The sequence below is a fragment of the Saccostrea cucullata genome, unplaced genomic scaffold (assembly GCF_032062105.1).
Source record: "Saccostrea cucullata isolate Sc308-1 unplaced genomic scaffold, CSIRO_AGI_Scuc_v1 ctg2459, whole genome shotgun sequence".
NCBI lineage: Eukaryota > Metazoa > Mollusca > Bivalvia > Ostreida > Ostreidae > Saccostrea > Saccostrea cuccullata.
In genome coordinates, this window is record NW_026918221.1 from 45,001 (window position 1) to 72,714 (window position 27,714).

Here is a 27,714-nt window from a genome sequence, read left to right on the forward strand (position 1 = left end):
CTGCTATTGACCTATATACCCTGTGTATCCCTTGCCGACCGGTCACACCCGCCGTGTGCTTCTTGTCATGATCGGGAAATAACGGGAAGAACTTTTAACATCAGAGTTATGATCATCTGAAGGTGGCTTCCTTCTAGGGTACGATGAAATTGCTTGTCATGAGATCTCTACAGAACTGCTATTGACCTATATACCCTGTGTAGAAATGGCCTACATAATCGACTAACAACCTTGTCAAAGCTGTCTTTATACAAAGGTCCGAATGCTCTGAGACTGTAAATATTTCTGAAACTTTTTAGTCTACCTTATAACATGCGACATTTTTTTCATCATTAAAATGAACCAAAATTTACTTCTTAGCATATACAGAAATAGCCGTTCAGTACAAATATTTCTTCCCCTTGTTGGTAGACAACATGAAGTTAAATCATTATATCGCTGTTCTTAACACTAAATAAAGACAAACAAAATGGAATGTCAGTATTCATTAAAATGGAATGATAACAATGGAAATACGGACAAAAAAAATTGTCAACAGAAAAGCAGGTGTAAATTTACAAAATATTTGCAGGATTCAAACCATGCCCAGCCCTGGCCTTGCGGCGAATTTATCACAACACAAAGAATCTCTGTCAGAATTAAAAATAAGGAATCTATTCTGTAAATAATCACAACCACTCAACCTATCACAGAATCTTGAAGTAAATTATAAAACAAGTAAAAATATCTCTACAGCATCTGATGTCTTACACCATAAAATGACCTATAGCAGTTAGAGAGATAAAAATACAGGAATATTGGTATATATATAAATATTACTAATATCAACAGTTAGAATTAGTAAAACATTTAATAAGTTCAAGTTAAAAAAAACAACCTCTACATTAATTTGTATAATATAAAAATGAAAACCATGAAACCGTGTGGAATGAAATAAGGATAACATATAGCTAGTGACAATAAACGAAATGTTGGCTTTCCTGTATATATATGAATGATGAGTGTGCATACTTGTATCATGGTTTCTCCATCACAAACTTGTTCAACTGATAACCTATTTTTAATGCAATATATAATCATATAAAACCTTATTTCTGTACAAAATTTACATTATATCAACAGTGGGCCTCTATTTACACTTAACGACGTTCGATCCTGATACTTAAAGTCTTAAACTTTTTTTGCCAAGTATATTTTTAGTTTCTAAATACATAGCTAAATTAAAATTTAAATCAAAAAATGGGGGTCAATACGCCTCTTTTGGCGCTACAGTACATTTAATATGACCTTTTTGCACTGAAATTTGTGTCTTATTCAAAAATTGATTTTTTTTTTACGTTTTCCCTCCAAAATTTTTATCCAATTAAAGCATGAAACAAAATGAACTCTTAGTTTGTTTAAAAAAAAGACACTTAAAATTGTGACTAAGAAAAAAGTTTCAAATTGCTTCGCATAATCAATTATTTGACCTTTCTGCACTAATAAAAAGTGATTCTTCTGGCATTGACATTTAAATAAGCAAGAAAATTATTTTAAAGTCTTAAACTTTTTTCTGATTTTAAGCAAATAGTTCAAATTTATCTCGAATATCTAGAAAAGAACATCAAAAGTGGGGGTATATGATGTAAACTTTCAGATGCTACTAAAAAAGTGTCAATTTTACGTTGAAATTGGCTAAAAATTTTCCCGGATTTTCTGAATATATTTACTATATTTGTCACACTTTGTTTATAGAATTAATAAGAAATAATTAAATAGATAATTCAGAACCAGTATAACACATTTCACTGCAAAAAAAAACAGCTTTGTGTGTAACCAGGATTGAAAAATAGGAATAAAAAATTAGTAACAGTACTGTTATAATTCAAAATGAATAAACTGAGCATTTTCATCTAAAAAACCTTCCGCCACAAAATATTGTCCCTAGCTTAATTTTACTTAAATGGAATTTAATCGCGGTTTTTTCATTGCATATAGTTAAATTTGCACTGTATAATTCAGATTTAATATTAGAACTTTAAAATGATGCAGAATTTTACAAATAAAGGACCTGGCCAAAATACGCTCAAAATCTCAGGATCGATGGTCCTTAATTTCTTGTGATTGATCACACATGCACCAACGATAGATGCTTTTTTCAATGACTTCTGTTCAATGTTTTCAGCTTTACATGTATAAGCACTTTTTGGAATGTTTTTACCTCAATGATAAGATGACTAAAAAATTTAAAGTGCAAAGTACACCTCCAACATGAACTTACAATTATGATGAAAATTAAGGACTTAGAAAATTTTTACTTTCTAAACATGCATAAATGCCCTCTAATTGTTTTATCATTCTCTCCCTCCCTGAAAAAAATAAAAAAAATAAATAAAAAATTTTCCTTATGCAATTGCTAATTAACAAATTGTCATACCTTTAAAATCTTTGCTATCTGTATAGATATAAAACAAAGTTAGTTAAGAAAATAATAAATGTACACATTATAAATTTCTGCACATTATTTTATTTTTAATGATATCGATTGATTGATTGATTGATTGTATATTGATTAACGTCCCTCTTGAGAATTTTTCACTCATATGGAGACGTCACCGTATGCCGGTGAAGGGCTTCAAATTTAGACCTATACTCGGCACTCAGGGCCATTGAGCAGTGAGGGTTCTTTATCGTGCCAGCGCCTACCGTGACACGGGACCTACGTTTTTAAGGTTATGTGTATAGAAGATTCTTTATATATGGAATATTTATCACACTGTAATGTTGATTTTATGAGTTTGTACAAGCCAGAACTCTTAAATTTTTCATTTCGCGTGCTGAAAACTATTATTTAGCTAAAAAAAGTATTTCTAAAAAAGTAGTCCGTCCTGGAATGGAACTTGGGACCTCTCACATGGGAAGCGAGAAACATACAACTAGACCACGGAATCGCTTTACATGGAGTCAAGTATATGCAGAAGTGAAGTCACATACATGTATATATTCATGTTTGGTATTGTCAAAATTTTACTCAATCCATGGTGTTTGATTTATTTAGCCTTTATTAAACTGTTCTGGTGTAATAAGAACATAAAGTCCGCCGAGAACCTGTTTTATACGCAATAACTCTCCTCATGCCCCTGTGCTAAAAATAGCGACATGTAATACTATAAATACTAATAAAACAATCTGGGCGGGGCATTTTGAGAGAAATGAGAGAGGTCCTAGGGAGTTTTGGTATAAAATTACATTGCATAAGCTCAAAATCTTCTTGAAATATCCCCGGGAATCATAGTGTTACACACAGACAGAATGTATAAATTTACGACCTTGAACTTTGACCTTTTGACCTCAAAATCAATAGAGGTCATCATTATGCCAAAAGGAGTTATTATGTAAAATTTCATTGCAATAGCTCAAATAGTTCTATAGATATCAAGTGGAAACGAAAGTGTTATAACAGACAGAATTTGTTTATTTATGACCTTGACCTTTGACCATTTGACCTCAAAATCAATAGGGTCTTCTTTAGTCCATAGGGAGTTGCTATGCTAAATTGCATTGCAAAAGCTCAAAGGGTTATCGAGATATCGTGTGGAAACGAAAGCGTTACAGACAGAGAGAAAGACGGACGGACGGACGGACAAACCCAAATTAATATCCCAAAAATCATGGTCTCCACTAAGTACACCCGTACTCAACAACTCCTCTGTGATAAAAAAAAAATGGAATTATTTGTAAAATTCTATTTACTTTCACTTTCATTTTCCGTTATGAAGTTGAGATTCAATATTCCTAAGTGATTTTGATGCTTGGGTTTCTCCTTGGGGGTATTCTCACCAGCGTCTTGAGCCAAAAATGACATTTTGTCTCTGAAGGACATACAATCAGTAGCCGGTTTCTTGGAGAAGGCATTACCACTCTGAGCCTCCTTCTGGGCCATGATCCTGCTCCTAGGATCACGATACACTTCCTGTGATCCTACCACCTCAGGAGTAATTTCTGCTGTTTTGTAGGATACATGATTTTGCTGTGCGGTGCCTCTTGAATCAAAAACATTGTCCTGAAGGGGGCATGATCGGGGGTGGGTGGCTGACCGTATGGAGAATGGGGTTCGTTCTGATCAGATGTGGATGATCGATATGAGGACTGGGATGCATAATGAGTCCTATCACTCTCGCTGCCTATATTGTACGTGTCACGGGTCTCTAATTGTGTGTTAAATGACACCGATTTCTTAGAAACAGTTTCTGGCACATATCTCACATTAGAATTGTTATCATTTTGTAATTCTGGGTTCCTCTCGTTTTGTCTGTTCATGTTGTAGAGGAACCCTGACAGGTGCCCCGTATTTGGAGTGGGCCGGTAGGTTGGCGTACTGTTGGTTATAACCCTGGGGCTGACTTTGTAGTCTGAGTGCCTCCAGACGCTGGATCTCCTCCCTCACGCCCCCTCCCCCCTTTCTGGTTCCGCTTCTCTTGCTAGTGTCTCTCCCGCTCACGCATTTCTATTTTCCATCGCTGATGTTCCTCTTGCCTCTGTCGTGCCTCCGCTCGGAGACGCGCTTCTTCCTGTTCTCGCTGGGCCTCTAGCTCTCGTAATCTCTCTCTTTCTTAAAACAAAAAATGCTATAAGGATCCTTACTAGAACACTTACCGAATATTAGCAGTATTTCCTCAATTCATTAGGACTTCTATTCATTATGCCTTTACTAGTATTTTCATACAGCAAAAAAAGAACAAACAAACAAACAGAACAAATAGTTATAGCAAATTTCTTGTTAGAAGATACACTGACGTAATATATTTTGACTTTCGTGAAATATCAGAGTCACTTCGACCATTTCTTTCCGTCTTCGTTCCTCCTCTTGTTTCTTCTTCTTTAATTTCTCCTCCTCCATCAACATCACCCTCTTCTGCTCCTCATAATCCTGACTCTGCTTCTCTCAAATATCCTACCATACAAACTGTACATGTAAAACTCAACCCACTTAATATAATCTAACCATCATCATCCTATCTCTGCTTCTCTCGGTCAATTTTCGCAACACAAAGATAAATTACAGATCAGAACTTTACTCTGGAAATTATCACAACCGTTTGATTTATAAAGAATTCCTAATAAAATATAGCAGAAAATGAATTTTGTATGAAAAATGAAGAAAAAAAATGAAAAAAAAAAAATATAAGATTGAAAGACGAAAATGAATTTTAAAAACTTGATAAATGATACCCGATGATATAAACTTGAATGAAACTTGTAAGTATAACCTCAGAAGTATCAAAATTTTTTGTATGTGAAATAGCAGGACACACTTATTAAATGGGATAAAAACGATCATTTCTGCACACTTTTACTTACATAACTTCATTATCAGTGGATCCTTGCTCTGTTTAAGGAAATGTTCTTTTTAATGTATTAACAAAAACATGCTGCAGTTTATAACATAACCTAAAAATATTTTATGATTTGAAGTTATTAGTCATCTAAGGGTTATATTACATTCAATGTTTAAAATGCTGACTGAGAAAAGTTGTGGTGTAGCAAAAAATATTATTTTATAAGAAAATCGATACTTAGTTTTGTTTGCCATACTTTGGTTCTTTCCCTAATAGGATCTTTGCTCTAAATACTTAATTGGTTCACAAAATGGGTCACACTTGATCGCCCGTCTTCATCCAGTTTACAGTTTTACAGTGAGTCAGAGTTGATATCCAGAGGTTCTGATAATTGTATCTAATGAAGTTGACTAATATGTAATGTCAATGCAAATAGAATATAAAAATAATGGAAATATGATGGAATTAACATGACAAATTTATTAATGTAAATGTTTTGGGGCACCGTCTGGCTAATTATCAAATATTTTGCTTTGCAGTTTTACTATGATATATTGATATTTTTCCCATAGCGGAAGTCATGCTATCAATCTTTATTGATTAGTACAATATGTTCTGATACGCCCACTTCTCAATGTAATAAGATAAATGCTATGATTTTATACATGAAGTAAACTTATAAATATGCTTTAATGCTTCGTCTCTCTCTCTCTCTCTCTCTCTCTCTCTCTCTCTCTCTCTCTCTCTCTCTCTCTCTCTCTCTCTCTCTCTCTCTCTCTTAAATAACTCTAATATATTTGGTGAAAACATTAAATAAAATTAGATTCTGTGAACGGCATTGTTTAAGAGCAGTGTTAGTTAACAAAAATGTTTTAAAACAAAAAAGAGATCTCAGGAGACTTTAAAATTCATTTATCAAAATATATATACTAAAATATGTAACTTTTAAATGTATGCTTATACTTTAGAATCAATTTCTCTTGCATGTAAATTGTATCACCTTTCACAGTAATGATGAGATTGCATTGGTTACTAACTATATAAAAGTAAATTCGTGGTTGTACCACGCATAGTACAGTATGAAGTCTATAATCCAGATATGCTTGTGTGTTGTCCTTATATTGGTTTACTCGAATGGCGACAAGGTCCTTCCGTCATTCAAAGGTATATAATCTACAATTTTTCATATGATGATTTATGACTCAGATACTTATAATAATTCTTTTCCAAAATTTATGATATCAAAGTTTTTACTTCTAAGGATAGTTTGCAGCGTGAAAATACTAAATACGAATAGTAATATTAAAGTTGGCCTGTGGATACGTATATTTATATAATTGTAATATCAATGCTGTCGTGTGGATACGTATATTCATATAATTGTAATATCAATGCTGTCGTGTGGATACGTATATTCATATAATTGTAGTTGTCGTATGGATACGTATAATTATATAATTGTAATATCAATGCTGTCATGTGGATACGTATATTTATATAATTGTAATATCAAAGTTGGCATGTGGATACGTATATTTATATAATTGTAATATCAAAGTTATCATGTGGATACGTATATTTATATAATTGTAATATCAAAGTTGTCATGTGGATACGTATACAAATATACCAATGATGAAAAAGGTTGATGTCTCTTACTAAACATTTTTATAAAACAATGCCTACATGAGAAACATAAACCATAACAAAAAAAGTGAGAAAAAAGGCCTCCTTTCTTCAGATATATATATTTTGAAAGATCCAAGTCAGCGTAAATTAAGAACATTCAAATCCCACTTTATTTTGGTTATGCATGATAAATAATTCATACATTTTTTAAAAAAATAATTTCAATTATTTTTCGTTTATATTGCAGCAAAACTTCATCAACACCTTCAAAGTTCTCGCTGGTTTTGGAAACTAACTGGCTCCCATATCAAGACTGTACATCCTGTTTCCTTCAAAGTGAATGTCGTCTCTCTATATAATGTGACGAAAATATCTAAAGGCGTATTGCAAAACGGTACATTTTTTTGTAATTTTTAATTAGTGATTATTCCAAAGGTTTTTCGATATATACTTTGTCAATTACAGAATAATACGTTTATACTACTTTTTCAATCAGTCCTTTTTTTAAAGAATTTGTATTACATATTCATGTAACATAAAGTGAATCAGACTGCTTTTTCAGGTAATAAGTACAGAGACTGTGCTACCATAGTAAAAAAAATCAAAGTCGGAAAGGAAAGGATGGTGTATATACAATTTATCCAGATGGAAATCGAGAAAAGAGCGTATACTGTGACATGACAACAAAAGGAGGGGGTTGGACGGTAAGTTACATGTACTTGTACATCTAACCGTGACATGTTCCTTGTCGACAAAATCTAATTTCTTTAAAACTATAAAGAGATCTGCATCTTAAAACGAATGCACGGGTTTGTTAATGAAACCTACTTCATATCAAGTCAAAGAGACATCCTTCATAAATGTTGAAGGCTATACAGAGAAGACAGAACGGATCTACAGATTTCTATCGGACGTGGTCAGAATATAAAAAAGGATTTGGATATCCCTCTAAAGACTACTGGATCGGTAAGATAACTTTACATTATACATTTAACGTTTTTCTGCTGCGCCAAGCGGGTCTGACAGATACTTCAACTACTAGTTTTTGTTAATATATTTAAAGTCATTGATTTATTATTAGTTCAACAAAAATATACTAGCATTCCTATAAATGCCACTTTCCTCCAATATTCAAACAACGTGTCTGTTAAGCGATTATCTTTAATATTTTTGATAAGTACGTGTATTTCAAATGAAATTATATTATACAGTTATTTATTTTATAAATACTCTGACAAAAACCTCGACAATGTTGAAATAGAAAAACTACTTGGAGTACAAACAGATCAAACGCTAAATTTTCATAATCATATATAGATTCAGTCTGCAAATTTTTCACATAATAATTATCTACCTTGCGAAAAAGCAAGAAATGTTCTCTCTGAAAACTGGAAACTGTTCTAGCTTTGTCCTTCTTTTAATAATTGTCTGCCTATCTCTGGCAATACAAAAGCTAGTTACATGGAGATAATTCATTAGCTCCAAAATCGGGCCGATAAAGTTATACTTGATGCTGCTTCTGATGCTCCAAGGCATTATTTAAAAACTGGGCTAGCTTTTTGAAAGTAACTTTAAATTTATGTTATGTTTATGTTGATTTAGTAACTAATTATAAAATTTATCATGTTGTACAAAATATACAACAAACAGACCCATGCTTACCCGCAAGGAGCACACGGCGGGTGTGACCGGTCGGCAGGGGATGCTCACTCCTCCATGGCACCTGATTCCGACTCTGATGTTTCGGGGGTGCGTGTTTGCTCGGCTCTTATTTTGTATTGTTTTATGGACTTTGAGATTGTATACTGTTCGTTATCTCCATATCATTCATCTATTTGTCTAACGTTTCTTACTTACACTTACGTTCAGAATCTAATTTTGACTTTCGTCTGCCAAAACACCGAACAAAGTTGTTTAAACCTTCCGTCCATAATTCTTTTTAGTAAAAAAGTATTCTATTTAAGCACTAATTCAAAATATACTGTAATGTAACAATTTTATAATCGAAATGTTTAGATAAAGAAAACAATATTGACAAGCACGCAGCTACAATGTAACATTAAGAAGCTACCCTTTACAATCAAAGGATATAAAAATGCACTGGTTTTCTTTAACAAAGGAAATGACGCAATCTATGATTTGACAAAGAACAAGGACCAGGAACTCCGGGTTGACCTACAAAGATTTAATGGTGATACAGCATACGCTCTGTACTCCACGTTTTATATCGGGGACGAAGGCAGTAAATACAAACTCACTGTATCAGGGTATTCAGGAACAGCAGGTATATGCCTTTAGGTTCATATATGATTTTACAAAACTCACTGTTACATATAGTAAGTGTTTGTTATCATTATTGGCGAGTTGTTACAAACATTTTTAGTTAATCTAATTTTCTAATCATTATTAAAAACAATTCATTAATTAAGAAAATCTTAACGCTGGATTATTTCAAACTTTAAGAAATATTTTGTTTATTTGAAAGCAAAAAAAACTTATATTGTCCTTTGACACATTACATAGTTATTTATTAAGGACGTTCAACACACTCACTCCAAAAAACCCTGTCGTTTAATTTTCGCTATTTCTGGATATTTATTACAGTACTATATATATACTGTGTGTATGCACATTTTGGACAAAATCGTTAGAATGGTTTTTTGGAGAGGAAATTCGAAAGGTTACCCCCCTTTTAGTTGTTTAAGTTGAGAGAAATCTTTAATAAATGACTATTTAAACCTTGATTTTTTTAAAAGCCAGGTTAGCTGTAACTGGCAAATTTCATTGATTTATTCTTTTAACCATTGAAAACAAAAAATATAGATACATTTTTTTTTCAATTTTCTAGTGTTAATTGTTTTGGTTTGTTCCCATTAAAATACGGTTTATTTTATCAGTATTCAAAATCATCTGATTTTCTTGAAACCAATTTTTTGGTATTTGTTAGAAGTCATTATTAAGACTTAATTACGAGAAATATTGTTACCACGAAAATGCATTGTTGTGTCATCAGCAAGCATATCAATATTACAATATTTAATACTATACCATAATTAATCATTAAAATACAACAGAAACAACAAAGGGCCTTTATATCAGTCCTGTGGCACACCTGCTAGGACTGGCAGTGATTCGTGATTCAGATGTGTATGCACCAATTTGTTACACCTTGAGTTCGATTATATAGATATGATTGAAACCATTTAATTAATATTGGGTCAAAGAGATAACATTTCAATTTTCTAAGTAGTAAATCGTGACTAACAAGATCAAATGCTTAAGTAAAATACTAGCACTAATTAGTAATGCCAACGAAATTTCCTTGATCTATTGCATGCAGCCAATTATCGGTTAGTTTTGTAAGAGCTGTCTGGCATTAGTGAAATTCAGGTTGTGCTTTTATTTATAAAATGAAGTGAGATGTAGAGATTCATAAATTGTCTGTTACATGCTTCTCTAAAACAATTCAATACATGTATGATTAGTACAATTAAGATTGGGTGATACATGTAGTTTACTGTCTCTGGCACACATTTTAAATAGAGGAGTTTCTTTTGCAACTTTTAACTTTGAATGAAAATATTGATTATGCTCGAATTTATTAAGTGTAATAAAGATTTAAATATTATACTAGCTGAAAATTTTAGCAATTTAGTTCCAAGAAAGTCTATACATGTTAACAAATAAGTTAACACCAGACAGGCTGATGCCTTTCATTAATCATTTAATAATTTAATTTTGTTTATATTCTCGCCTCTGATTGGTTGATTTCCAAAAAAGGAACGCAAAACATTTTGTTTAATCTGGTTTGGTATGGGGACACACCCCCTTGGCGACCAGCTTAATCATCTTATCCATGCAATTTCCTCATTTCCAGTCCTCGGAATCCATGGAAAATTCAAGAATTAATAACTGTATCTTTAACTTCAAACACTTACTCGATCTTATCTCATGTAAACACACATCATGGCTGCCAGATCTATGTATCCGTTATTACCTCCCCTCGCTTCACATCACTTCCGTTGCTACGGTTGTATTATAGCGCGGTAAATTTGAACTCGTAAAAAGCAACACAATTTTACATCCAAAGTTGTTTAATTATTTTAAAATTAAATTATAAGGAATGATTCTAATTCTTGGCCAAATTAGCGAGTATAATCTGGTTCGGGTCAGTTTACGGTTTTTTATCATCCGCTTCGCGGATTATAAAGCGTAAACTGACCCAAACCAGATTATACTCGATAATTTGGCCAAGAATTAGAGTCATTCCTTAAATAAATCAAAGAAATTTCAAACAAGAGGTCCAGGGACCATATCGCAATTAATAATCTGATTTAAAAACATGAAATAAATAGATTTATTTAAAAAAAGCATTCAAAAAGGTGGATTTCAGGATGAATAGATTAACGGAGAGAAAATATAATTTATTGAATGATTCACTTAAAAATCCACTTACTTCTTTCAAATTAAGTAAAAAGTCTGATTTATACTTTAATTAAGCAAATATACCCGTCCTATCTTCCAATAGGTGTTCATTAATCATTGTTGATACAGTAGTTACATGCATATGTTTTCATAGATAATTATTTGTTTACACAAAAATTTCACCTATTCCCAAATAAAATCTTACCCTATTCTACCTGATTTTCAAAAAGTGGGAATAGGTAGAATGAACCTATTATGGTATTCTGATGAAAAAGAGCAGGATTAAAGTAACTCTGGTAGCGTTGTCGCACAAAGGCCTCTTTGGTTTTTAGCTCACCTGAGCTGAAGGCTCAAGTGAGCTTTTCTGATCAAAATTTGTCCGTCGTCTGTCGTCTGTCGTTGTCGTTGTTGTTGTTGTCGTCGTTGTAAACTTTTCACATTTTCATCTTCTTCTCAAGAACCACTGGGCCAATTTCAACCAAACTTGGCACAGAGTATCCTTGGGTGAAGGGGATTCAAGTTTGTTCAAATGAATGGCCGCACCCTTTTCCAAGGGGGTTACATAGGAATATATAGGAAACTTCTTTAAAAAATCTTCTACTCCAGAACCGCTGGGCCAGGAAAGATGAAACTCATGTGGAATCATCCTCAGGTAGTGTAGATTCAAGTTTGTTAAAATCATGACCCCCGGAGCAAGGGTGGGGCCAAAATGGCCGACCCTTGTTTTACATAGGAATATATTAGAAAAATCTTTAACAATCTTCTTCTCGAGAACCACAGGGCCAGGAAAGATGAAACTCATGTGGAAGCATCCTCAGGTAGTGTAGATTCAAGTTTGTTCAAATCATGACCCCCGGGGCAAGGGTTCGGCCAAAATGGCCGACCCTTGTTTTGTTCAAATGATGAACGCCTGGAGGGGGGGATAAATTCAAGCCCGATGTGCTCAGGTGAGCGCTGTGGCCCCTGGGCCTCTTGTTAATTGTTGTTGAAATTGGATCAATTATCGAATATGTAATATCCAAACATCACAAACTGCAATTGAACAGCTGAAAATGTCAGAGTAATGGTAAATTCTACTTGTGCTTGTATTCGACTTCAACAAAAATACTATAGATATACTTAGTATTTAAGCGTTCCATATACATGTACTATAGCCGATTTTCGGTCAACAGTTAAAGACATTAACGACAATTGAAAACCTGGGATAATTAATGCAGAATATGTTTCACAATTTTGCAAATTTCCCCATGTTTCCAACTGACTTAGGATAACCAACAAACTAAACAGTGATTCCTTACATAAAATGTATATATTTGACAATGAATACAAAATCTTATTTCAATATAATGGTATAATTCATTAGTACATGACATGATTAAAAAACAACAACAGATTTTATTCCAGTCATTTTCTGAAATATATTCATTAAAATAAAAAAGGAATTATAACTTAAAACATTTCTGTAAACTCTGTATAAGTATTCAGTATGTTTCTTAACAAAGACGTTACAATTACTATTTGAAATTGTAGTTAAGGATACAGTACCTATTATTTTTTATCATCATCTTGTTTCTTACTGTTTTATTGATATACAATTAATTTTGTTATCAATACTCTTTACCAGGTGATAGTTTGAATAATCCTCACAATGGAAGTAAATTCAGCACTAAGGATCAGGATAATGACAAGGACAGTCGTCACTGCGCTACAAAATTTCACGGAGCCTGGTGGTACGGGTTTGGGTGTTTCAATTCAAACCTTAACGGTCAATACGCCACGTCTGCTGTGTCTGGTCTTAAATACCCGGTATGGGCTCACTGGAAGAACATTGAAGCTCTAAAGAAGTCTTCAATGATGATCAGGCCCAAAAACTAGAGTCGATATTGATTAGGTCCTGACATGTTTATAATGATTTTGAAATTTGACTTTCATGAAACAGAAGGTTTAAACAACGTTATGTCTTGTTTACTTTTCTCATCAGTGTAGTTTTTACCTTGAATACTGTTCGTTATCTCCATTTTTCATTTCAACCACCAAACATGTTGGTGGACAGGCTGTCCCTGATAATTAATTGTGGTTCGGTACCTATTCATTCATGAGTACACAGCATAACGAAATGATACTGGAGGATAAACGGACGTCACTCCTTTGAGTCTTTAAGTGATTCAGATTCAAGGAGTTTGGTGTCCCTCGGATAACCCTCAGTGTTTTGATCAAAAAGCCGTCAAGTAGTAATCATTTAATGATTTCAACCTGTGATATATTAACATACAAAATTCATAAGAAACTTTGGATAATATTTATTCTGAACAATCGATTCAACAGTGCATTAACCACTTAAACATTACCCAATCAAAACTCAAAGATATTTTACTTTTTCTTTGCAATCAATGTTATGGCCATTACATGCAAACTGGAAGTTTTCAACATTATGAAGCTATCTTTTAGAACCAAGTATAATGCATTCAGTTTTACCTAAACAGACCTGCTTAATGTAACGATAATTTATTATCTACAAGCCAGTGCAAAGTCTGATCTAAGACTTTACTAAGCTTTTCTGATATAAAATCAGGATCTTTATGTGCAGATAAAATAGCACTGTCATCAGCGTATAAAATAAGTATAAAATGCGTCAACACTAGCTACCATGTAATTAACGTAAATTAAAATTTGAAAAAAGGCCTAGAATGCTGCCCTGTGGTACTCCACATGCGATAATGCCAGCATTTGATGAACTCCCATTGCTGTGAACAAACTGGGTTTTTTTTTCAGAAAAATAAGATTGTACACCAATTGCTTTATATTTTTTTTTTACAAAATATGTCATGGTGTCAACAGTGTCAAATGCCTTTTGCAGATCAGTGGAGTACTAACTTCTCAAACCATATTGAAACTCATATAAAATATCATTACGATCTAAAAAATTTAAAAGTTGCATATGAACAGATCTCTCTAATTTTTTAAACAACACTGAAAATACTAACCGCGGTCTATAATTACCTACTTCTATTGAACTGTTCTTTTTGTGAATAGGTTTCACCCTTGCAATTTCATATCTTCGGGAACAATGGAAGAAGAAATTGATAAATTTATAATAAATGTGATAGGAATCTTAAGAGAATCAGCTCCATCAAGGATGAACCTAGATGGAATATCATCAGGCACCGTACTCTTAGAAGGGTTCAGTTTTAAAAGTTCTTTATATACATAACTTTATTTGACTGTTTTCAAAGTAAAAAGATTATCATTTTTGGAATAATATATTTTAAACATTCACTATCCACACTAAAAATATTTTAAGATTTGGGGAGTTTGCTTACAAGTGAAGCTGCAATATTTACAATATTTCCATGTCCAGCCCTGGCCCAGCGGTTAATTTGTCACAACACAAAGATTCTCTCTCTCTGTAGAAATTTAAAATATAAAGAATCTATTCTGGAAATAATCACAACCATTCAACTTATCACGGAATCGTGTAGTAAATTATAAAACATGTCAAAATATCTCTACAGCATCTGATGTCTTACACCATAAAATGACCTATAGCAGAGAGAGATAAAAATACAGGAATATTGGTATATATATAAATATTACTAATATCAACAGTTAGAATTGGTAAAAATCTTAATAAGTTCAAGTTTAAAAAAATCAACAACCTCTACATGAACTTGGTATAATATAAAAATGAAAACCATGAAACTGTGTGGAATGAAATAAGGATAACATATAGCTAGTGACAATAAACGAAATGTTGGCTTTCCTGTATATTATGAACGATGAGTGTGAATGCATGTATCATGGTTTCTCCATCACAAACTTGTTCAACTGCTAACCTTTTTTTTAATGGAATATATAATCATATATTTGCATTTCCAATGTCTTTGTCCGAGATAAAATTACCAAATGTAAATGTACTTTATTTCCCCATCAATGTATTGGCGCGGTTCCAAAAAAAAACACGTGCAGGGGGGGGGGGGGAACAGCTAGACAGAAGCAGGGCTTGGAGCACCTGGATTGGCGGAATCAAAGCATGTAAATATAAGGAATAACCGTCAGATTTTTTAATTTCATGATGATGATCAATCGATTGGCTTGCGTGATAATTTTATGCATAAACGCCTTCGGCATATATGCAAATTATCACGCAAGCCAATCGATTGATCACTTCATGAAATCGAAAAATAAGACAGTTATTCCTTAAATAAAACACTATTTCTGTACAAAATTTACATATTTCACAGCATGTCTCTATTTACACTGAATTTCTGCACATTAATTTTCCAAGTAATATCAAAGTATCACACAAAAAAATATTTTAGCAAAAATATACTTCCTTATTTGTAAAAACATTTTAAAAAAAACAACAGAAATATGATACTGGTATGATATAATTTAACACTGCACTTCTATGATCAGCTGACGTTGAAATCCTGATTTTCTTCACTCTACGGAATCCAAATCATTAATAAAATCACGGTCTCTCGCAGTACACCCGCACTCAAAAACTTTCCTCTGATAAAAAATGAAATCATTTGTAAAACGCAGCACAGTTAAGGTTACAAATGGAAATATCGGCGATTTTTTAAGATAAAAAATACATACTTTATTAGGACGGGCGAATCTTTTTAGGAATTCACTGATATCAAAAAAATGTAATGTGGTTAAATTCTACATGTTGGGGACATTTAGATTTTTTATTTAGACTTGTCATTTGATGTCGACGTCACATGACTTTGGCAATTAAACTTGTAGTTTAGAGGTCATCTATAAATTTCAATATTGCAAGGGCATAACCAAGCTAAATATCTTAGATTATTTTATAATCCTTTTCAACACTACATGTAGTTTGTGAAAAGTGCTGCGAACCTATATAGATTCCCTTTTTTAATTGGTAAAATTTAATTTGTTGGACGGCAGGTTGAATATTTTGCTGGTCAACTACATTAAATATAGCTATAATTAATTTATTTGCAAGATTTCAAGAGGTTCGCAGCACTTTTCAAATATCTTAATGCTTCTTGAGTTTATGTGTAAAATTTTGACAAGATACATTGAGGGTATGCCCTTGCAATAAATCGATTTATTTGGGCCCTTCCGTTACTTTTTCATTGAATCTGCATACAAACACACGACAGTGTCGCTTGTCTGATAAATGCACGTACAGTTTATGAAAAAAATACTAAAATAAACATCGCATCCAAGTTAATTGCTTTTTATTTTACCGCAAATAATATTTTATTTGAGAACAAAAGACATTTTTCATTGTAAGAAATGTGACTTGATCAGCCTCTGACTGTGTTAAAATTGCGTCATTTTTGCGAGATGACGTCACATTGACAAGTTCATTGCGATCGATGCATCGTTTATATACTGTTGTGTGGGATTTAACAAACGACAAAACTGCATGTAATAGTAAGTTTGTATGTAGTATACAGCTATCCAGCTGTTTGAAATAGCAAATAATTTCATTTTGTGGTATTTTGAAGACCTGATATTATGCGTGACGTCATAGTAAACATTTCCCGTACAAATTAGGCCCCGCCTCCTTACTGTAACATTAACTGTGCTGCGAATTCTATTTACTTTCACTTTCATTTTCCGTTATGAAGTTGAGATTCAATATTCATAAGTGTTTTTGATGCTTTGAGTTTCTCCTTGGGGATATTCTCACCAGCCTCTTGAGTGAAAAAATTCTTTTTGTCTCTGAAGGACATCCAATCAGAAGCGGGTTTCTTGGAGAAGGCATTTCCACTCTGAGCCTCCTTCTGGGCCATGATCCTACTCCTAGGATCACGATACACTTCCTGTGATCCTAGGAGTTATTTCTGCTGTTTTGTAGGATACATGATTTTGCTGTGGGGTGCCACTTGAAAACATTGTCCTGAGGGGGGCATGATCGGGGGTGGGTGGCTGACCGTATGGAGAATGGGGTTCGTTCTGATCAGATCTGGATGACTGATATGAGGACTGGGATGCATAATAAGTCCTATTACTCTCGTTGTCTACACTGTATGTGTTAAGGGTCTCTAATTCTGTGTTAAATGACGATTTCTTAGGAATAGTTACTGGCACATATCTCACATTAAAATTGTTATTGTTCATGTTACGGAAGCCGTATTGTATTTCTGGGTTCCTCTCGTTTTGTCTGTTGTGGACGTCGTAAGAGGAGCCCCTGACGGGGGGAGCAGGTGCCCCCTACTGGGAGTGGGCCGGTAGGTTGGCGTACTGTTGGTTATAACCCGGGGGCTGTGTTTGTAGCCTGAGTGCCTCCAGACGCTGCGTCTCCTCCCTCACGCGGAGTTCCTGGTCCCGCTTTTCTTGCTCCCGTCTCTCGCGCTCACGCATTTCTATTTCTCGATGTTCTACTATTTTCTGATGTTCCTTCTGCCTCTTGTTAATATTTCATTAATGGTTAAACAAAGTGAATAAGTCACTATAGTATTGCATATAAAAATGTTAAAGTTTTTTAATTCAGATTGCTTGTAACTTGTATTATACCAAAAAAAAAACTAAGTATTTCGGAATATATACATTAAACTTCAACACTAGGGACTACAATTTAAAAGTATCCAATATATCTATTTTAGTTCCTTAAGGTAAAAACCAAGGATAAACAGTCTAATTTTGATTCCTTTACTTTAACCCTTTTCTAAAACTACTTAAGATTGTGATATATTAGTTTGTTTCTATTTCAAGGATCATAAAGCATGGCAGAGATAGATGTGAAGAAATTATTTTTATTTTATGTCGTCGGTACTTGTGGTCACTACCTGAAGCGAATTTTAAAATCACATTTTTCTCTTTTATACTATGGTTCTGTCCTTTGGTGAAATGCTGCTTGGTCCATTATTTCTGCTTCTTTCAATTTCTAACTTCAATGAATTTAAACTCGACAGTATTAAAATATCTTTTTGTTTTGGTACTTTTCTTATTATTCCGTTTCTTTCCTGTACATCGATTTTAGGTAGTTGTTGACAAAGTTGGTATATTTCAGCACTTTTCACATCAGAGTTGTGATCATCTGAAGGTGGCTTTCTTTTAGGATACGATGAGATTGCTTGTCATAAAATCTCTACAGAACTACTATTGACCTATATACCCTGTGTAGAACTGGCCTATACATAGCCGAGTAACAACTTTGTCAAAGCTGCCTTTATACAAAGGTCCGAATGCTCTGAGACTGTAAATATTCCTGCAGCTTTCAAGTCTACCTTATAACATCTTTACATTATTAAAATGAACCAAAATTTACTTCTTAGCTTATACAGAAATAGTCGTTTAGTACAAATATTTCTTCACCTTGTTGATATACAACATGAAATTAAATCATTATATCCTTGTTATTAATGCTATAAAAAGAACAAGATTGTGTCAATATACAAATGTATTGCTTTGCATCAGATACATGTGTATGCAAGTTAGCAGCTATATCACCATGGTAACACATAAAACATTTCCTGACTAGATGTGACAAATAATGGGTAAAAGCCGAAAAGTCACCCATTTCAAATTTAGTTCCCTTTCTTTTCATTAATAAGTTCAAAATTTCAACATATTTATTAGTGTAGTGATGAAAGTTTTTTTCTCCTTTTTTCCTCTTTAATCTGGCGTGCAAATGTTAAATAGAAACAAAATGCAATGTCAGTATTTATTTAAATGGAATGATACAATGGAACTACAGAGAGAAAAATTGTCAACAGGAAAGCAAGTGTAAAATTAACAAAAGCCTGGGCAGGATTCAAACCATGTCCAGCCCTGGTCTAGCGGTCAATTTGTCACAACGAAAAGATACTATCTCTCTGTCTGAATTAAAAATAAGGAATTTATACTGGAAATAATCACAACCATTCAACTTATCACGGAATCTTGTAGTAAATTATAAAACGTCAAAATATCTCTACAGCATCAGATGTCTTACACCATACAATGACCTATAGCAGAGAGAGATAAAAATACAGGAATAATGGTACATATATAAATATTACTAATATCAACAGTTAGAATTGGTAAAAATTTTAATAAGTTCATGTTAAAATAAAAACCAACAACTTCTACATTAATTTTGTATAATATAAAAATGAAAACCATGAAATTGTGTTCTATGGAATAAAAGTAGGATAATATATCTTATGATAATTAGCGAAATATTGGCTTTGCTGTATTTATATGAACGATGAGTGTGCATGCTTTGGATAATGGTTTCTCAGTCACAAACTTGTTACAATGCTAACCTACCCTAAAATGTTGAAAATACGCCGCGGCTTATTTCAAGTTTTGGCAAGAAGCGGGGACTTATTTTCAAAACCGGCTAATTTTCAAATCGCGGTTTATTATTAATGTTATAACCCTGTTTACGCTGGTATTCCTCTTCCTTACGTAATTTTCGTTCCTGTCTCTATATATAATTACGTATATTCTATTTACACCTACCCTCTGTTTACGCTGACTCTATATATAATTACGTATATATTCTATTTACACCTACCCTCTGTTTACGTTGTCCCTATATATAATTACGTATATATATATAATTCTATTTAAACCTACCTTCTGTTTACCCTTGTATTCGTCGCTCTCGTAATTTTCCGTTCCTGCCTTTTTTGCGGTCTCTGTTGTCTCTCTTCTCTCTCCAACTCAAAAATTTCCAGCTTCCTCTCCAGCCTGTAAAACACACGTCGTATCATCAGCTGATAAACTTATTAATCAAATACTTCTTGTCAAACTGAGGTCCCGTATTGCAGCAGGTTCTGGTACGAAAAAGATTCCTCGTTGCTCAGTGGCCCTCAGTGCCGAGAATAGGGCAAAATTAACATACAAATAAACATACAACGTACAATCAATCTTCAATTCAAAATAATCATGATCAAAAGGTTTCATTTGCTTATGTAGTACCAGAGGAATTTTCTTTCTTTCCTTTTGTTAGTTGTGCAAATGTAAAAACGTTTAGTAGTTAGCATTAAATGAAATAGCAATGAGAATACTGACAAAATAGTCAACAGAAAAGTAGGTGTAAAATGAGCAAATAATTAGGTGTAAAAATACCAAAAAAGCAGATGTTATTACATAAACAAAAGCTTCGGCCGGATTTCTAGCATGTCTAGAGCTGACTTGGGGGTCAATTTATCGCAACACGAAGATATTTTTCGAAGGAAATTAAAGACAAAAACTTTAATCTGGAAATAACCACAACTATTTAATTTATAAAGGAATTTTAGTAAATTATAACACGAAATGAAGTTTGAATGAAAAATGAAATGAACAAAAAATATAAGATTGAAAGGCCAGAATGGATTTAGAAATTTTAATAAATTCTATAATATAAACTTGAATGAAACTTGTAAGTATAACCTCAGAAGTATCAAATTTTTTCGTATGTGAAATAGCATGAAACACTTATTAAATTGGACCGAAAACGATCATTTCTGCCTACTATAACTTTCATACCCGGGTAACTTCACAATATCAGTGAATACTTGCTCCATTTTCGGAAATATTTTTAATGTATCCACAAAACATGGCGCAATTTATAACATAACCTTAAAAAAATATTTTATTACTCACTTTATCATTCCAAGAAATAATTGAAGTTCTGAGTAATCTAAGGGTCATATATCACATTCAATATCTAAAATGCTGACTGAGAAAAGTTGTGGTGTAGCAGAAAAAAATGTCACTTTATAAGAAAATTGATACTAAGTTTTGTTAGCCATAATTTTGTACGTTCTCTAATACGAGCTTTTCTCTAAATACTTGCTTTACAAATTGAGTCACACTTGATCACCCGTCTTCTTTCAGTTTACAGTAAGTCTGTGTTGATATCCAGAAGTTCTGACAATTCGAACTAATGAAGTTAACTGTTATATGTAATATCAATGCTAAAAGAATATAGAATTGACGTAAATAAGATGACATTAAAATAACAAAATCATTAGTATATCTTTTTTGGCAACTTTCTTGCTAAATATTAAATATTTTGCTTTGAGATTACTCTGATGTATTGATATTGATATTTTTTCATAGCGGAGGTCATACTATAAAGCTTTATCGATCAGTACACTACGTTATGCTACGTCCACTTCTCAATGTAGTAACTTTAAAGATACATGCTGCAATTCTATTCATGAAATAAACTTATAAATATATGTTGTAATACTTCGCCCACTCCCCATCTCTCTCTCTCTCTCTCTCTCTCTCTCTCTCTCTCTCTCTCTCTCTCTTAAATCACTCTAATATATTTTGTAAAAAAAAAATAAATAAAATTAGATTTTGTGAACGGTATTGTTTAAAAGCTGTGTTAGTTAACAAAACTGTTTGTAAAGCAAAAATAAAGAGATTTCAGGAGACTTTAAAATTCATGAATTAAAATATATATACTAAATATATATTTTCAAATGTATGCTTATACTTTAGAACTAATCTCTCTTGCATGAAAATGATATCACCTTTCACAGTAATGATGAGATTGCATTGTTAACTTACTATATAAAAGTAAATTCATGGTTGTACAGCGTATAGAACAATATGAAGTCTGTAATCCAGGTCAGCTTGTGTGTTGTCCTTATATCGGTTTACGCGAAAGGCGATGAAGTTCCTCCGTCATTCAAAGGTATATTATCTACAATTTTCATACAATGATTCAGATTATTAAAACAATTGTTTTTCAAAATGTATAATCTTAAATTTTTTTAATTCTAAGGATAGATTACAGCGTGTAAATACTTTCGTCAAATTGTAATATCAAAGCTGTCATGTGGATATGTATACATTCATACAATTGATGAAAGAGGTTGATGTCTCTTACTTAACATTTTTATAAAACAATTTGTACATGAGAAAATTAAACTATAATAAAAATATATTGTGAGAAAAAAAGGTCCGAACTGCATCTTTTCTTCTGTGTTCCAGCCAGATATATATTTTGAAAGATCCAAGTCAACATAAATTAAGAACATTCAAATCCCACTTCATTTCTTTATGCATGATAATTAATAATTCATAAATTTTTTTTTTAAATTATTTCAAAAATTTTTTTTTGTAAATATTGCAGCAAAACTTCATCAACACCTTCAAAGTTCTCGGTGGTTTTGGAAACTGGCCGGATCCCATGTTAAGACTGTACATCCTGTTTCCTTTAAAGTGAATGTCGTCTCTACATATAATGTGACAAAAATATCTAAAGGAATATTTCAAAACGGTACATTTTGTGTTTTTTTTAGTAATTTGTAATTAGTGATTATTTCAAAGATACTTTAATATCAACTTTTAACCTCAATTGCAAAATAATCGTTTATATTACTTTCTCAATGTCTATAAATTCCTTTTGTTATAACGTTATCATTGATTTCCTGTACTATAGATACTAGTACTTAATAATTTCTCAGCCTTAAGAAATAAGCCTCGTCCTTTTTTCAAGCAGTACCTTTTTTAAGGAATTTGCATTACATATTCATGTAACATACAATGTATCAGACTGCTTTTTCAGGTAATAAGTACAGAGACTGTGCAACCATACTCAAGAAAAATCCAAATCAAAAAAAGGAAAGGATGGTGTATATACAATTTATCTTGATGGAATACAAAAGAAGAAAGTGTACTGTGACATGACGAAAAAAGGAGGGGGTTGGACGGTATGTAACATATAATAATAACATTCTTTTTTGAAATGCAAACGGGTTTGTTGATTTCACGTAAAAGAGTTCTAAGAGATAACCTTCTTAAATGTTTCAGGTAATACAGAGAAGACATGACAATTCTACAGATTTTTACAAGACGTGGTCAGAATATAAACAGGGATTTGGGGATCCCTCTAAAAATTACTGGATTGGTAAGATTTTAGTATTTTGTATAATTTAAGGTATAAAGTTTCTAATTAAATGTAAGAAGTCAGAAAGTGTGTAAAAAGTAACTTGGAAGTAAACGACAAAGGCACAATTTACCTATTAAGTAATGCATAGACATCCCTTACGTAATATTGCAGATATTTATATTCGATCCATTGTGATATTCTATTCTTTTCAAATGATATTTAAGAAGTGGATTAAAATTTCGCAGTAAAATTCAAGAATTTTATTTTCTTATTAAACAGCTAAGTATAGTGTTGTATGATGAAATAAATTACTGTTAGATGCATCATAGGAACAAAATACATGCATATAGATTTAGAATAAAATGACGCCTCTTCGTGTTCTTAAATCCATGCAAATAAATTGTTTTTTATTTTTATCAATTTAAAAAAAAAGAAAGATATTTTAAATCATAAAAAAACAGTTGTTATTGTTATTGCATATTGATTGCTAACAAATACTATTTTGCCACAATAAAAATTACGGCAGGATTCCTGATGAAGGCGGGGGCGTGATTTAGATTTTTATTACACCAATACGCTATAAAACCGCCGAAACACACTGCTGAGAAAACAATAATGTTAATAAGCAATAACTAATTCAAAACGATGTCAAAAGAAAGAAAAATAAGAAAAATCACAGCACTGTGCCGGGTCCTATAAATTTAGAATTGCGTGGCTGATGGGCGTTGCCTATATGCACAACATTTTTCAAGTCAAGACTTCCTACAAAAATAAACACTGTATTCTCTCTCTTAAAAGCTAAGTTTACGCTATATATAAAACATGAGCGACCCAAAGAGAGGGGGGTATATTGCCTGCATAATGTTCATAAGCAGAAAAGGTAACTGTAAGATCAATAGAGCTCATAACTCCATAAACAGTTCCTTATTCAATTTGCTAAATACTGCGAAATCACTAATTTTCGAGGGGGTTAATTTTCGTTGTTTTGAAGGTATGAACAGACCCACGAAAATATAACAACCACGAAATGCAGTTCACATATATCACTGCCAAAAAGTTCTTCAAACACGAAATCATATTCTCCTGAACCAATAAATTTTCCTCAAACCACGAAAATTTGACAATTCAAATTTATGTGTTTTTACAGAACCCGGCAGCTGCAAAGATCAGTTTTAGAAATTGATGCATTTTCACAAATAGAACCTTGATATCCCAGAACCCCTGACCCTGAGGCTATGAATTTCAAATAAATTGAAAGACAACTCTTGCTCGTTATTTTTCTGCATTTAGTTTGTCTCCTAATCACACACGGGAGCAGGGAAAAGATTTTCATAGAATAAATTCATTATACCCCCTGCTTTAAAAGTGGGAGGGTATATAGTAATCGGGATTTCCGTCCGTCCGTCTGTCCGTCCTTCCGTCTGTTACGCTTTATCTCTTAACCACAACTCCTCTTATACTACTGAGTGAAATTTAATGAAACTTTCAGAGAATCTTTATTACATATTGCCATTCTGCACCTCCTATTTTCCTTTTTTATTCGACACGTATTTTAAGTTTCCCATAGCAAAACATGGACATTGTCATTAATGTTTACCTATGACGTTACATATAGAAGCTTCTGGATAACATTTGATAGGACGAGTTATTCCTCCTTACACATTACCGTAAAACAATATATAGCAACAAATGGACATTATGGGAGTCGGGGGGTATCATTTATCTTAAAAACTTACGACTTTTCAACTTTATACACAACAATTCCCCACGACAAATTAAAATCCAGGCTTTTTGATATCATTGACAGCTGCTTCTTCAACAAAAATGGAACTCGTAAATTTACTTACCTCGTCATTGGTCATTTGAAAAATTATTTTGTTAAAACAGATTCTGATTGCACACATAAGTACTCTGAGGTTGACATCAAGAAGATGCTTGAGTTTCTGATTGACAATATCTATGTGGTTTTTGGAGACCAGGTATTCCAACAATCTATTGGAATTCCCATGGGTACAAATTGCGCTCCGTTATTAGCAGACTTATTTTTATATTCATATGAAGCAGAATTTATGCAAAATCTTATGCGTGAAAAGAAGAAAACACTTGCTGTGGCCTTCAACTCGACATTTAGATATATCGACGACGTATTGTCAATTAATAATGATAATTTCCATTCCTACGTCGACACGATATATCCTGGTGAACTTGAGATTAAAGATAACACAGAGTCCGACACTTCTGCTTCATACTTGGATATTTTACTTGAAAAAGACACTAATGGTAATCTAACAACCAAGCTATATGATAAACGTGATGACTTTAACTTTTCTATCGTCAACTTCCCTTACTTATGCAGCAATATACCTTCATCACCTGCATACGGAGTATATATATCTCAGTTGATTCGATACGCAAGAGCGTGCTCTACGTATGAACAATTTCTTAAACGAGGTAAATTATTGACAAGCAAGTTGATGAAACAAGAATATCAACAGTCTCGTTTAAAGTCATCATTTCGTAAATTCTATGGTCGATACAATGACCTTGTCAGCAAATACAATTTATCATTGAATGAAATGCTGACTGACGTTTTTCATACAAATTGTTAGTCCATTATTTATACACTGAATTGACCACGGATTTTTTCCGTTATTTCCTGATTATGACAACGAGCACACGGCGGGTGTGACCGGTCGGCAGGGGATGCTCACTCCTCCATGGCACCTGATCCCACCTCTGATGTTTCGGAGGTCCTTGTTTGCTCTGCTCTTATTTTGTATATTGTTTAATGGACGTTGAGATTGAATACTGTTCGTTATTTCCATATCCTTTCTTAGTGAGCTCATTGCTCTGAAACATGAACTCCTGTTCATTGGGCACATGCATATAACAATTCTCATAATTCTGCAGGAGGGTTCATTGCTTATTTCAATCATACAAACAATTTTACTGATAAAAAACAACATGTAGAGAAGACTTTAAAAGATTACTTTAGTTTTGATGGATGTAGACCGATAGTTAAGCCCTAGGAAAACGAAATGAAAGTATTTTGTCTATAGATGTTATTTTCATTCGTATGTCGACTGAATACATCCCTGTCGACTTAAAATAAAAGACAAATTATCCCCCCCCTAAAGAAAAAATGAGAGACAGATTTTAGTACTGGAGTAAGCTGGTCACCCCTTGAGATAAATGGGAAATGATCTTAATGCTGAACTTGACCTTGCATCTTTTCACAAGTGGACAGACCTGATTTGATGTTAACCCCAAATCTCTACCCAGAGTTATTTTTTGCTTCGCTACAACACCTGCCAATATTAGTTTAATTCCCTTTAGCAGGTTCAGAAAAGATGCTGAAAATGTTTAATCGTTTACATAAATGTAATGTATGAAGGATGACAACAGACAAAGACAAAAGTCAGCTGATTGGCTCGAAGGATCTAAATGAATTCCATCGTTCATCGTTCAAGTTTTTTTCTCAAACATTTATTTCACATTTTCATTAAATATTATAAGCAAGAAAATGGCGACACAATTTTACAGTAACTTACTATTCTTTAAGGAAATGACGCAATTTATGAGTTGACAAAGAACAAGGATCAGGAACTCCTGGTTGAGCTACGAAGATTTAATGGTGACAAAGCATACGCTCAGTACTCCACATTTTATGTCGGGAACGAAGGCAGTAAATACAAACTCACTGTGTCTGGGTATTCAGGAAATGCAGGTAGGTGTATCCATCAATTAACTTACATAATAGTCTAATGCTAACCAATAATATACATTTTTGTCATCAAAAGTGGCAAATTCTAAAACTAATGTCCAAATAACTGTATCTCACTTCTATTCTCAATGACCGTGTAGTTTAGGACAGCTGTAGGCATCGAAATCAAGTTTTTTGACTTGCCTAGGTAGCCGAGCGGTCTAGCGCGCTGTTCCTGTACTGCTAGGAGACAGATTCCGAATGTCGAGAGTTCAGCCCCGGGCTGGGGCAGAAGTGGGTATCCAAAAAAATTGAATCTCTGTGTTCTTTCTATATTAATACTTCTTCACTTAGGGCAGTTATGTTAGTTTAAGAGTTGTTTTAAAATGTGCTTTATAAATAATAATTAATTTCATTACAACGTGCATTGGAAACAATCATCTGTTAAAACGTGTATGTAAATAACTGTATCTCACTTCTATTCTCAATGACTGTGTAGTGTAGGGCAGCGCCGCGAGAATTCCATCGGCATCGAAAGCAAGTTTTTTGACTTGCCTAGATAGCCAAGCGGAAGTGGGTATCCATAAAAGAAGTGAATTTCTTTGTGCTTTCTATATTAATATTTCTTCACTAAGGGCGGTTATGTTAGTTTAAGTGTTGTTGTATCTGTTGTAAAATGTGCTTTATATATATTTTTAATCATTTTTTATCGGCACTAAAGTTCATTATCAACTACACATCTTAAACACATGTTTTACATTAAATTTTGAATGTTTTACTAGAAAAAAAACTTTAATGAAGAACTAATAATTTAACTTTATTATTAAACGTGA

The 27,714-nt window shown here is 33.0% G+C and overlaps 3 protein-coding genes across 5 annotated transcripts in view; 2 read left to right on the plus strand and 1 right to left on the minus strand.

Annotated features, from left to right (window-relative positions):
- Window positions 1–27,714, plus strand: part of LOC134259495 (fibrinogen-like protein A) — a 48,173-nt gene that overhangs the window by 18,065 nt on the left and 2,394 nt on the right. Inside the window, exons 3-4 of one of the 3 annotated variants that reach the window (XM_062742081.1) lie at window positions 7,817–7,913; window positions 9,067–9,231. The exons of 1 other annotated variant lie outside the window; for it this stretch is intronic. In XM_062742081.1, coding sequence (XP_062598065.1) covers window positions 7,817–7,913; window positions 9,067–9,231 — 262 coding nt within the window. The remainder of the gene's footprint in view (window positions 1–7,816; window positions 7,914–9,066; window positions 9,232–27,714) is intronic. One more of the 3 variants, XM_062742074.1, reaches the window with a different exon arrangement.
- The window catches only part of LOC134259457 (afadin-like), an 86,177-nt gene continuing 62,908 nt past the window's right edge, over window positions 4,446–27,714 (minus strand). The window contains exon 27 of the mRNA XM_062742047.1: window positions 4,446–4,585. Within this exon, the coding sequence (XP_062598031.1) occupies window positions 4,461–4,585 (125 nt within the window). The 3' untranslated portion in view covers window positions 4,446–4,460. The remainder of the gene's footprint in view (window positions 4,586–27,714) is intronic.
- Window positions 21,803–22,995, plus strand: LOC134259515 (uncharacterized). The gene is made up of 3 exons (XM_062742102.1): window positions 21,803–21,978; window positions 22,420–22,566; window positions 22,855–22,995. The coding sequence occupies exons 1-3, from the start codon at window positions 21,894–21,896 to the stop codon at window positions 22,974–22,976; spliced, it is 354 nt and encodes a 117-aa protein (XP_062598086.1). The 5' UTR covers window positions 21,803–21,893; the 3' UTR covers window positions 22,977–22,995.

What these genes read in the sequence shown, in the direction of transcription:
- LOC134259515 (XM_062742102.1), top strand. Translation starts at nt 21,894, where the DNA reads ATGAAGTCTGTAATCCAGGTCAGCTTGTGTGTTGTCCTTATATCGGTT. An exon ending in AGTTCCTCCGTCATTCAAAG is followed by an intron (nt 21,979 to 22,419) that starts GTATATTATCTA and finishes TAAATATTGCAG; the next exon opens with CAAAACTTCATCAACACCTT. An exon ending in TAAAGGAATATTTCAAAACG is followed by an intron (nt 22,567 to 22,854) that starts GTACATTTTGTG and finishes CTGCTTTTTCAG; the next exon opens with GTAATAAGTACAGAGACTGT.